General features: G+C 38.9%; 1 protein-coding gene across 1 annotated transcript in view; it reads right to left on the reverse strand.

Moving 5' to 3' along the window:
• Positions 1-845: 845 nt before the first annotated feature.
• The window catches only part of LOC129747777 (5-hydroxytryptamine receptor-like), a gene marked incomplete at its 5' end in the record, with an annotated part of 98,831 nt that continues 86,476 nt past the window's right edge, over positions 846-13,200 (reverse strand). The window contains one exon of the mRNA XM_055742123.1: positions 846-1,498. Within this exon, the coding sequence (XP_055598098.1) occupies positions 869-1,498 (630 nt within the window). The remainder of the gene's footprint in view (positions 1,499-13,200) is intronic.

Here is a 13,200-nt window from a genome sequence, read left to right on the forward strand (position 1 = left end):
CTTCACAACACTGAAACGCGTGCGAGAGATCTAAAAGGCACACTGGCGTCTTTTGCGGATCAACTCAGATGAGGGAAGGTAATCGGTGTGATCTTAAATGTCAAGGAACAGTAAGAAAGAAGTATGAAGTGAGCATTTTACTAGTTGCCGCAGAATCACCGACCGAAAATCGAACACCGACCCTCCGAGTCAACTCATCAGCACCTTACCACAAGGCCAACTAGTTGTTTGAGAGACAAACCGTAGTTTCTGCAGCTTCTGTAGAGAGGAAGAGACCAGATCGATTGTCAATTTAAATCCCGCCCATTCGTCGTAAATCAGAACGTATATAAATCTACACTTTGTGAAAAATTAGTTTTTGATTAAACTTTTAATGTCAGAGTTTCGCAATCCATCTGTAGATACCTCAAAAGTGGTGTTCATAACAAATAACGTCACCTAATTCAACAGTCTCGTGTTTGTAGAGCAACGATTGAAGGTATGAAATTATTTTTCTAATGAACTAAGGTAAAACAATGGATAATTCGAATTCCGGAATCCTTAAATTGATTTTAAAACTTGTTAAAACAGTTAAATTGTAGTAAAAATAACAATCCATAATTTCTGCTCATAAACCTTGAAACCCCCCAAGTTATTTTTCATTTTCTTTGTTTCGATCTGATTTTCAGTTTTTAAATCGGAAATTGATTCCTTTCCATCCACCTTAAAGTACCTAGGAGTAGAATTCGACCTACTATTTCAACCTATAAATCTACGGGTGTTTTTTTATTTTGCCATTTTACAGGTAATAATTTTTTGTTCGAATTTAACTAGCTTAACATCACAATTTGGTATCTCCCCGTGAAGTCCCGTCCCCGCTCATGCTTCCTTACCTCATGTGGCGGATGCCCATGTTCCTGGTTCGGCGCAAACTGTGCCGCCGGCCGCACAGGATCCGCTTGAATGCGTGTCGAAACTCCGGGCTGAAGATCGTGTAGATGATCGGGTTCAGCGTCGAGTTGAAGTAGCCCAACCAGAGACACACGCTGGTCACGATCGGGCTAATATCACACCCGGTACAAGTCGGAAGCAGGATGGCGATGATGAAGAAGGGCAGCCAGCAGCACACGAAGGCCCCCGTTATGATGGCCAACGTTTTGGCCGCCTTCCTTTCCCTCTTGGAGTCCGTCGCCGATTGGGACTTCTTCTTCATGATCGATGGCTTCGAGCTGGACCCGGATGGACCACCGCCGCCGCCAGACGGATACGCCATCGAGATATCCGCCGTCACCGGGTCCGGCTCGATTCGATCCCGTTCGACCCCGTTCCCTAGGCTGCCCTTCTCCGGGCTGGTATTCGCCGACGACACATTCGTGAAGGCCGTCGTTGTTTCGCTGATCGTCGGCAGAGGTCGCCCTATCACAGCCACCACGGCCGCCGCTATTCCGCCGGATCCACCGACCACATCCGCCGTCGGTCCCCCGATGGTGTTGTTCGCTTGCGCCTGCGCAGCCGATACCTTCCAGCGGAAACCATACGATGTTAGTGCCATACATGAAGCTTTTGCCAAGGGTTCAGGATGGGTCTGAGCAGCCTAATGGGGCACGTATACAATATATACGCACTTGATAAAAGTTGGGAATGTCACAGGGGAGGGAGGCGTTTTTCGTATTTTTTTTTGGTTTTCTAGAAACTAACTAGAAGCAAGTGACCGACTTGTGCGGCTGATTTGTACAGGCAGGCAAGAGTGCAGGAGTGAGAATGATATGGTGACTGGTGGTGAAGTGTTAGTTGAGTATTAACGTGTTTTTTTGGCATAGCAATATTGAAAATTTAGAGTAAGCTTACTACAGGTGAAGCTGGTGCAGTGGTAATCTAGCAGCTTTATCATGCAAATATTTAGTACAGCACATGCAAGAAGGTTTTATATGAATGGTTGTTTATTATTTTTCCTAATTCTATCATGTTACTGATATTTAAGTTAAAAATTATTTTCGTTTAGTTAAAAATATAAATTAGGTTATTGAAGTGATGAGTTTTATTCGTAGTTGAAAGAACAATTATTTTGAACAGAAAATAATCCATGTTGAAAATTTCGTAAGAATTATTTGTTCAAAATATATGTATATAATTTTATACATCACGTAAAGTTTGTTTCATACGTTCATAAGACCGACTGGAGTTTTAAATTTCCTTTATCAAACTATTTTGAATATCTTTTGGGATTAGATCTGGGCTGTTTCAAAAATGTGAAAAAGATTAACATTGGTAGATTTTTATTGAAAATCCTTTTTCTCTAGAAATACTACAGGTATGAGGTATGAGAACAAGGTAAGGTAATGTAAAGTAAGGTAAGTTTAAGTAAGGTAAAGTAAATCTACCAAAGAAAATTTAAGGCTATAAGTCAACTAATGCATTCATCTTTATGAAGAAATACGAATTGTCCAAACGATTTTGGTTTATATCAAGAAAGTTACAAATTTACTGGGATGCCGTTTTGTTTCAAAATAACGCAGCTTTTATTGCAACGTGTGATGACCAAATGATCGAAAAAGACGATGTAAATGATGTAATCGAAAAAAAAAATAAGCCCGAAAGCTGGAAGCCTTTACGTCATTACCGAATAAATTTAATTAAGATCATAACAAATTAACAGAGATCGATTACGCTTTTGAACGTGTTTGGATGTTTGGTCCCTCGAACTGGATATAGAGAAGCGCCTTTTACATGATATCAAACAAAAAAATTAAATAAAGACACTACAAATACAAAGGTCTAAACTAAACTTTAATGTTAATGATTTTTTCTTCAGAATGCATCCCTTGAATCTTAAAAATCAACATGTTCGGAGTAGCGATTGAATGTCTTGATTACACCAATGTTAGCCCCAAAATTATGCAACCGAAGAAGGACGTAGAGCTGGAAATCACGATTTCTCAAACCTCGTAGTCGTACGTGGAGTTGAAGACCTTCCAACAGTGCGGGACAATCAGTTCTCGATGTAAGAAAATAAGCTAAGACAGAGGCTCGTACGGTGGTTCTGCGGGCTTGCAGTGTGTTGATGTCGATTAGACGACAGAGGATTTCGTAGCTGGGAAGTCGGAACGAGTCTTGCCAGTTCAGGTGTCGAAGAACGAATATCATAAAGTGCCGTTGGATAGTCACAATACGCTCGGAGCCATTTAAGTAATAAGGGCTCCAGATAGCAGAGACATGTTCACGGATCGAACGAAGCAAACTACAATAGATACTCTTCAAACAGTAAATATCTTTGAAGTCTTTCGTCATGTACAGTAGGCCTAGGCTTCTAGAAGCTTTATTGACGATTTTATTTGTGTGAATCTTGAAATCTAGCCGTTTTTCAAGAATTACACCAAAATCTTGCACTTGCTCAACTCGAGCCTTGTTGCCGAGAAAATAAACTACTTTAAATGGGAACGGCTCAAGGGAAAAAGAATTTCCGCGCATTTACTACGATTCAGAGGCAGACAACTGGTCCTGCAGGAAATTGGCATAGTCGGGGTCGGAGATAGGATAAAATAATTTCAAGTCGTCTGTGTACGCTCATTTTGATCCATCGAGAAGCAACAGCACAAAGTTGAAATAAATCAAGAATAGTATTGGTCCTAAATGGCTCCCTTGAGGCACTCCAGAGGTGACCAAAAACTGATTGGAGAAGGATTCGGCCGATCGGACAATGTGTATCCGACCTACTAGGTAGCTGCGAAACCATTCCAGTAGAGACTCCCAAAAACCAATGCGAACGAGTTTGGCGACAGATATTTCAAGGTTCACTTTCTCGAAAGCGGCTTTCAGGTCGGTTGATGATGTCCAGAGTTTGAAAAACGACAAAAAAATCAACGCTCTTAAAGGTTTTTCGGTGACGGAGACAATTGCAGAAACATCGAGCGAAGGCAGTTAAGCGGTGTTGTGAGGGACGGCTTAAGAGCTTTTTAATTGTTGCCAAATGCAACTCGTCATTGACGGAACAGAGATCGAGCGTACGGTCATTTTCATTAACGATGTTGTTGATTTGTCGGAGAGTCGCCGTGCTAAGAGTGTCGTGGATGAGCAGGTACCTTATTAAAATTACGTCGCTTGCCTCACCTGAAGACCACATATTTACCATCGGCGATTTCAATTTACAAGGTATTAAATGGTGCCCCGCTCAAGGTGGATTTTGGTATCCTGCCCCAGCTCGTTCCTCTTTCTCTCTTCCTCGTCTGAAATTATTTTAGACTCCTTAAGCACAGCCACTCTCCCGCAGATTTATTGCGTAGAAAATGAAAACGGGCGTATTCTTGATCGATGTTTCGCTAAAGAAGGAGCTAGTACGCCAATAGTTGAATTGGCTCCTGTGTCTTTGGTTAAATTGGTTCGGCATCATCCCGCTTTACTTATCACAATTGAGGTTTCTGGCTCTAATTTTTCTTCTCATGAACCAGTTGCATTTTACCATGATTATGAAAACGCAAACGCAAATATGAGCTCGTGCTCTCCGCCATACAACGCCGCAGAAACATTTTCAAACATCATCAATTATACTATTGATCGTCTTGCTCCGAAACGTTTGGTTTTTGGAAATTCTAGAACTCCCTTGGTTAAAGAACCACGCCAGATTAAAACTTTGAAATGCAAAGCACTTCGCTATTATAATAGGCACAAATCACAAAGCGCTAAAGACCAATAAATACCGTAAATTTAATTTTGCGTATGAAAAAACCAGCTCTCGATTCTACAGGAACTATCTGACGCAACTGCAACGAAACTTCAAGAAAAGTCCTAGATCGTCTTGGAAACATGTGAAAAATCAGCGGAGAGATTTTGAGCTACCAACCAACATGTTCCTGTAGAGCGAAACTGTGAGTTCGGATCCCGATATATGTAATCCGCTCGCTAAAAAATCTCTAGTGCTTTCACCACTAGTTTAATCTCTGCCGATCAAATAGCTAACGCTGCTCGAAACGTCCCTTCCTTAAATACATCTTTAAACATCATTTAAATAGAAGAGGAAACCATTTTTAAGGCGACTGCTAAAATGAAAATCTCTCATTCTTCGAGATTGGACGGAATACTCGCCACATATCTAAATGCTTCATGCCTCATTTGTGTCTCCGATTTAACGAATATTTCAAGCTCCGCTGGACAGAGCCGTTTTCCCTGTTTCTGTTAAAGGATGCTTATATGTTTCCTGTTCATAAAAAAGGTGACAAAAAATAAAAATAACTACAAAGGAATATCCACCTTATGCGCAACTGCAAAATTGTTCGAACTGATAATCCTAAACTAAGCTTGCCAGATTGCCCGGATTTATCTGGGTTTGCCCGGAAATTGAAATTTCGAGAAAGTCCGGTCCGGCCCGTTTGCCCAGATATCGTGAAAAAAGGCCGGATATTGCCCGGATTTTTTCACAATTTTCACAAAGAAACCAAAAAAAATCAAAGTTTATGAGTAAGTTTCAGCAAAATCGATTAACGGTATGGAAATTTTCAACGGTTGTTTCAAATAATTTCGCGGATTTACTTTTATAATCCTTTAAATATTTAAGTGTTCCAAAAACTTTTTGCAAGTGCAATTACATTAATAAAATATTAATTTATTTTTTTTTCCATTTTTTATATAATAACACCTAAATTTTGCCCGGTTTTTGCTCGGTTGTTGAATTTGAAAAATTGAAATCCATGCCCGGATTTTGCCAGGTTCTTTTGAAAAAATGCCCGGAATTGCTAGGCCCAGATGGAAGTGGAAAAAATTCTGGCAACCTTATCCTAAACCCTATTTTCTCATTTTGCAAGGAATGTTTTTCCAATGCCAACATGGATTTATGCCTAAACGTTCAACTAGTACGAACTAAATGAAATTTACATCCTCTGTGCAAGACAGTTTTACAGCGGGTATCCAAACTGACGCAATCTAGGGGAAAGTGTTGCTAAATGCGCGTATTTGGAAATGGCTGATAGATCGACAAATCTTGTCAGTGCAGTCAGAGGGAAATTCGCTTTTGACATATGGCATCAACAAATTTTAATGTTGTATTAAGAGTCAAAAAATTTGAAAATTCATAAAAGATTTTAAATAGTTCTGTTAAACTATATTTAACTTTAATACTCGGGCGTACAGAAACAAAAAGGTGTAATGGTTTTTTTTCTTGTTCATCTGCAAATAAGAAATTCAACAAATTGAAGCTTTTGGCAAAGCTATAAATTAAAAGATATTGGAATAAGAGGCGGATTGTGAATGCCCATATCAGGTAGGTAAAATGCCGCTTTTAAGAAAAAAAAAAAAGATTAACCATACATGTTTTTTTTTTCTTTTTATCATTGAAACAATAAATATACACTCTAATTACAACCTTACAGTGAAAATAGAAGAGCGTAACACTAATCTGTTAAAAACAAATATGATTTGATCAAAATACTACCATGATATAGGGCCATATGGCATCTCTAACTATTTTTTATGCAAAATAATTAGTGATATCTAAGATTTCGCTAAAATTTCAGCTTTGACGGATGCTTAACATCAGTTTCTACGTTTTTGCTTACTGGTGCAACAACATCTGCCTGGCGTTCAACCGCAATAAATTTTTCACGCAAACGGCATCCCATTTCCGCCGATTATTTCCTATCGGACCCCTTAATTCTTGATCAAAAACTTGACTTCAAGACGCATCCCAACTTCTTAGTAAACCCTGGTCTTGGTGCAATCAGTAATGAGAAGCTTTATGAGATTTTTCAAATGTTATCAAGTGTTAAATCACTTTATTTGTAACATTCTAACTTTCTTCTCTTAATTTGTATCACTTCTACAAAGTTGTAGCCAGACAAATTTCCTATTAAATCATGTTATTGACATATGGAGTTGGGTTAAAACTAAAAACTAAACAAGCGTTTTCGTAGTGACTAGTTATTTGTCAGTTATTTCAGTGAGTAGTTATTTCAGGTGTATATCCATGAAATCTGATAGCATTTTTTAAAAACGAACACACACATATAGGATCTCAGTGAAACTCCATGTTTCTTTGAAGAGATCTAAATTCTTCTCAAGACTAAAGCGTACATCTTTCATGGATATAATGGCTAGCATTTTACTAATGCTAACACCACCAACCCACAGAAAGAGTACTATGTATGTCACGATCGAGACTCGATCTCATGACCACTGGCTTAGAAGACTTGAACGCTATCCTCTAGACCACGGTCGGCGCCTCCAAATATAGATCCAATGATTTTAGCTTTCTGAATTAAATTGTTTCTGAAAATTCATCTGAGTGTTCAAAAGAGATGAACCTGTGATCAGAAAACGATTTTTCGTTAGGAACGTGCCAAAAACATATCAAAGAGTGATATCAATCTCCTCTTCTTCAATGTCACACCTAATGAAAGTTAATTTTTTCTACTATTGCATTTAAAAATTTCAACTGATTTATCTGTCTTATCCGAATAACACGGCTAAACATGTTAGGACGACTGTATTCGGAAAGCTATTTCTATTCAAAGCTTATACTAACTTTTGAAAGTGTTATTTTTACAATGCTAATTTATAATATTAAAAATTGTCTTTCAAACATTATTTAGGCTGGAACAAATATCAATTTCTTCTTTTGTCACCCCCCCCCTTCGAAATTTACAAAATCCCGAAGGGGGGAATAAATAAAGATTGAAGTATTTTAGGTAAATTTCAAATAAAAAATCAAATATCCAAAAGATTACAAGACCAAGAACCAAATTTTGGAAGATGGAAGTTAATTCACATTTTGTATTCTTGATTTTATTGAATTTTTCGATAAAAAAAAAACCTGATTTATAAGTTTTATGCAATAATATAGTATGCAATTTTGTTGCAAACAAGCTTTCGTGCAATTTATTCCAATTTATTTGTTTTTCGCATTATTTTTTATTGTCCCCCCCCTCGCGATGTTTCAACTCCGAGTGACAAAAGAAGGATTGGAAATTTGTTCCGGCCTTATTGAATGCAAAAATAGATTCAGATATTAAATATATTAAAATTTACAAACTTGAGGAAAAAAACGGATTTTTGTAAAAAACTGTTATTTTAATCAATGTATCAACAGCAAAGAAACGTTTAAAATTATCGTCTATTTTATAATTTTTAGAACGTCAATCACTGCTCAAGTTTCAAGCCGCGTTTTGCCTTTTTTTTACTATTTGCATGTTTTAGACAGATTTTGACATATTTTCTTCAATAAAATTAGGTTTTCAGATGGTATGCAAAGATCAATGTCCAAATAATGCCTTACATCTTGAACCCTCGCAAACAAAAGTGAAATTTTAAGATAAACTACATACATTGTGAGGCAAATTGCTGTTATTTTGCTAGTTGCATATCACTTGTTCTAAAGTTAATGGGAGATATTTTCAATGTTTTGCTCTATTTGAACCTTAAAATAGCCAAAAGACACGAATTTTGATTTTTTTTTTCAATTTATGGTTATCCTTTGTGTTGACTTATTTTAATTTAGAGCTAAATAAGTCGAGTTGATCCAGCTTGAAATGAAAACAAGATTTTTGTTTTGTTTCGATTATTATCGTTTTTAAATGTTAACATCTTCATGTCATTCGCTACTTATATCAACGATGCAGATGTCCGGTACAACTGTGATCGATGTGTACTCTTGGACTCGAACTCACGGACATCGGCTCAGGAAGCAACTGACTTGCCAACTGAGCTATATAACAAGCCCATGAAAAAAAGATCAAGACATGATCTACCTTCTAAAGTTTAAACCGATTATCCTTAATATGCTTGGTATATCATCTCCCAATCAACTAACGAAAAACAAAAACATGGATTGGAGTGGTGCTCATCTCATGTAACACAAAAACAAGGAAGATTATTTATTGTCGCTCATTGGACGAGCATTTCCGGTCGACCAGCAACAGACGCACGGATGAATGATGACCCATAGGATAGAGGCACCTTTCTTCAGCACCCACCCACTCCCATTGATCAAACATATTGTACTGAACTATAGAATGTAGGGGAGATACACTCATATCGGTGGCCACCATTCATCATCACATGCACTCTTCACTTCACCCGCATCATCAGCATCATCCTCATGGGAGCAACAAGTCTGCAGAAAAAAAAAATGTTCTGTGGGGGCATCGTCAATACGCATACTCGATATAGAACCATTCGAAAGTACTACGGAATTTGTCAGCGAAGAGGTAACAAATATCACGATCCGAAGTAGCCGCCTTGTCTTCCAAAAAAAAGGAGGCCTTCTTTCCGTTGATCCTTGATGTACTGCCAAAACGATTTGGGTCTAGTTTTAAAACCACGCTATAGTTGTGAATAAGAAGTGATATGGCCACTATGGGGCCTCGTGTTGCACATTATCCACCGTTTGCCAGCCGAATAATTGAGTTTGAGAAATTTGAGAGGTTAAATATATTTAAAAAAAACGGTTCAGTCTAATGATGAAGGTTTGGTATTTTGGCACTTTCGGTTGCCATTCATTGTTCTTCATAGTATTTCAGAAATTTATGTTATACTTTTGCTATCCAAATAATGTGTGATAGAGAGAGCCAATCAACTTATTCAAAACTCTACACACCTTTCTTAACATGAAATCTTTTTAGAGAACTTCTATTCAAGAAATTAATCAAATTTCGACTTACAGATTCATTGTGAACATTTTCTTGAGATAATCAAGTTATTTGTAAGAACAATATGAATAAGGATTTATTCTTTTCAAACAATTTTCCTCTAAATATTAAAATATCAATAAATTGGTTTCATTCAAAATTCATTCGAAATTAAATGCGTAAAATTAAAAGTTGAATTTTCTTGGAAGCTTTCAAACAAGTTTCTTCTCTAAAGACCGAGAAACCTATCGATAAGCTTCCTGTGAAACGTAGCTGAAGCTCATCCATCATGCAACAGGCAAGAGGTGGTTGTTAATATTTTCTTTCCGATCTGCGAGACCATTCCCCTCCCACAAACCCTTCAAGAGCCCCGCCCTCCCCCAATTGGTTGGTTGAGTGATGGAATGAACTCTAGGTTGTAGCTGGGCGAGTAGGTTCATATCTCGAGCTCAGCCCTCTTTTGGTGCAATTTTTCCCGTCGCCGTCATCGCTATCAGATCGCCATTATTCAATATCGCTGCCTGGTGGAAAGCGCCTGCCAGTCATTGATAACAGCCAGCTTGACAACGACGACGACGACGAGTGGGTTGGAAAATTCCATTTATCAGCAGAGGTGAATCAATAAATATACACTTCTGGGTGTCGTCGTCATCATTGTGTGGACTGGCTTATACCTGGCCCGGGCTGCATTAAGAGTGATTATTTGTTTGTTTTTCCTATTTGCCCCCGGTTCTGTCCCGGCGATTGTGGGTGGTATCCATTCAGTGCAACCGGAATGTGTAATTAAATTTATTGCTCGAGTGCATCGGTGACCGATGGGCTTGTTTTAAAAATTATTTTTAACACATTTTTATTGCTGAAGGACTTGCTTGACTAGCTTCTTGTAACCAGTATCAATGTATCAATCTTCACATTTAATATTTGTATCAACCAAGTCCTGCTGATATTAAAAATCAAAACAAATTCCAAAACTCCCCAATGAGCTCATGTTAACTGGCCTCAACAATTTTTAAAACTTTCATCGCTATTCGGAACTTTATCAATCCCATTCGGAAGATTTATCTTCTTATTTAACCGAACTGTACATTCCCCACAATTCGAGGGGAGCTTTCGAATTGATAAATCGATTTCCCCACCTTCTTTTGATAAAAGTTATCAATCTAGTTAGGGGCAAGCAGCTTCCGATTCTATTGATAGAGCAGCAACTTTTAACCACCTGCTGTACGGATCTGTAAGCGAGTATGAGTTTTGACGATGCCCCCACAGAACATTTCTCTTTTCCTGCGGACTTGTTGCTCCCATGAGGATGATGCTGATGATGCGGGTGAAGTGAAGAGTGCATGTGATGATGAATGGTGGCCACCGATATGAGTGTATCTCCCACACATCCTGTTGTTCCCTACAATCTGTATGATCAATGGGAGTGGGTGGGTGCTGAAGAAAGGTGCCTCTATCCTATGGGTCATCATTCATCCGTGCGTCTGTTGCTGGTCGACCGGAAATGCTCGTCCAATGAGCGACAATAAATAATCTTCCTTGTTTTTGTGATACATGAGAAGAGCACCACTCCAATCCATGCTTTTGTTTTTCGATGGTTAATCGGGAGATGAAATACCTCGCATATTAAGAATAATCGGTTTAAACTTTAGAAAAAAGGCAACGTCGCTAGAACTATCTTCGCATAAGGAAAACTCAGTAGGCCCATGAGTTGTTACGTTTTTTGCTCGTTCGAAGTGTGTGTAAAAGCACGCTCTCAAACTACTGGGCTCGATATACATGGGAATTCTGTTTCTCAGTTTCTCATGCATAGTTAGCTAGTGTAGAGCAAAGGCGTTACAATTCATGGGAGCTTTTCATCAACATGCCCTCTAGCCTTAGAGGTTTTTTCAAGCTAAATCCAAAAATATGAATGAAGGAAGTGTTAAAAAAGTTAAATTTTCTTGACCGGTTCGTCTGGCTGACTTATAAATAGTCCTGACTTCACTTCTACAAGGTAGAACAGCTGCCCACCGGTAAAATAATCAAAATGCGGTGGTCAAATCTTGCGCAAAATATTTCGACTACTTGTGGGGAGATATTTTGAAAAACTTCGCAGTGGACAGCAAAACGAACTCTTAAACAAACACCTGGCAATGAGTTGGTAATATCGTCTACAACCATGGATGCAGAAAAACGATCCTGACTATCGAATTATAAAAAAGTAGTGTCTCCAAATCGCAACGCTAAGCAAAACCTTGCGGTTAAAATAAGATCTCGGAAGCTGTATACGACATTGTTGAAAAAAAAACCTACGCTAAGGCAGACTTTAGATAGCTTCCTGGACAAAAAGCAACCGGATGGGGCCAAATTTTGTGAATAAATATCTAGTTTGGCAAGTTATCTGTGCCTGTGGCTTGAAAAGCGTCGCAACGGGCACCGTCAACCAGGAAATTTACGAGAAAGAGTGTCTTCAAAATAAGTTTTTACCTTCCCTGAAGAAACATTACTTATCTGTCTTTTTTTACCGGATTTGGCTTCTTGCCATGATGGAAAAAAGACCATGGAGTGGTTCGCCGCAAACAACATTCAGATTGAGCCCAAGGATAAGTACCTTCCCAACACACCAGAACTTCGCCCAACCGAGAAATATTGGGCGTTAGTAAAGCAAAAACTTAAGAAGACCTAAACAACTGTTAGCAGCGAGAAGCAGTTCATTGAAAACTCGCGTTCTGCGGCGATTAAAGGGTGATACGGTCAAAATTTGGTCAAAATCAACTTGACGTATTTCTTTCAATTTTGCATTTAAAAACCTGAACACTCCTCATTTTGAAGGTGTGTGTGTGTAGAATGTTGCTCCTATTTTGATTTTGGAATTCACTCTTCAGTTGTCAAAATGCCGTCCAAGAAGAAGAGCAGCGTATCAAAATTTTGCTCGCGCATCGCGAAAGTCCGAGCTACACTCACGCAAACCTTGCAAAATCGCTAAAAGTTGCCAAATCAAACCGTTACAAATGTAATTAAAGTGTTTGGGGAACGTTTGTCGACAGCCAGGAAGTCTGGATCGGGGGGGAATCGAAAACCAGAAACCGCTGAGACGACAAAGAGAGTTGTCGGTAGTTTCAAGCGAAACCCTAACCTCTCTCTCCGAGATGCCGCGAATAAGCTGAGTGTATCGTCTACAACCGTGCATCGAGCCAAAAGACGAGCCGGACTATCGACTTACAAGAAGGTAGTGACTCCAAATCGCGATGATAAACAAAATACGACGGCCTAAGCGCGATCCCGGAGGCTGTACACGACGATGCTGACGAAGTTTGACTGCGTTGTAATGGACGACGAAACCTACGTCAAAGCCGAGTACAAGCAGCTTCCGGGACAGGAGTTTTATACGGAAAAAGGAAGGGGAAAGGTAGCAGATATTTTCAAGCACATGAAACTGTCAACGTTCGCGAAGAAATATCTGGTTTGGCAAGCCATCTGTACTTGTGGCTTGAAAAGCAGTATTTTTTTCATAGCTTGCGGGACTGTCAACCAAGAAATTTACGTGAAAGAGTGTTTGAATAAACGTCTGCTGCCTTTCCTGAAGAAATACGGTTGTTCCGTACTGTTTTGGCCGGATTTGGCATCTTGC

The sequence above is a fragment of the Uranotaenia lowii genome, chromosome 2 (assembly GCF_029784155.1).
Source record: "Uranotaenia lowii strain MFRU-FL chromosome 2, ASM2978415v1, whole genome shotgun sequence".
In the NCBI taxonomy this organism is placed as follows: domain Eukaryota; kingdom Metazoa; phylum Arthropoda; class Insecta; order Diptera; family Culicidae; genus Uranotaenia; species Uranotaenia lowii.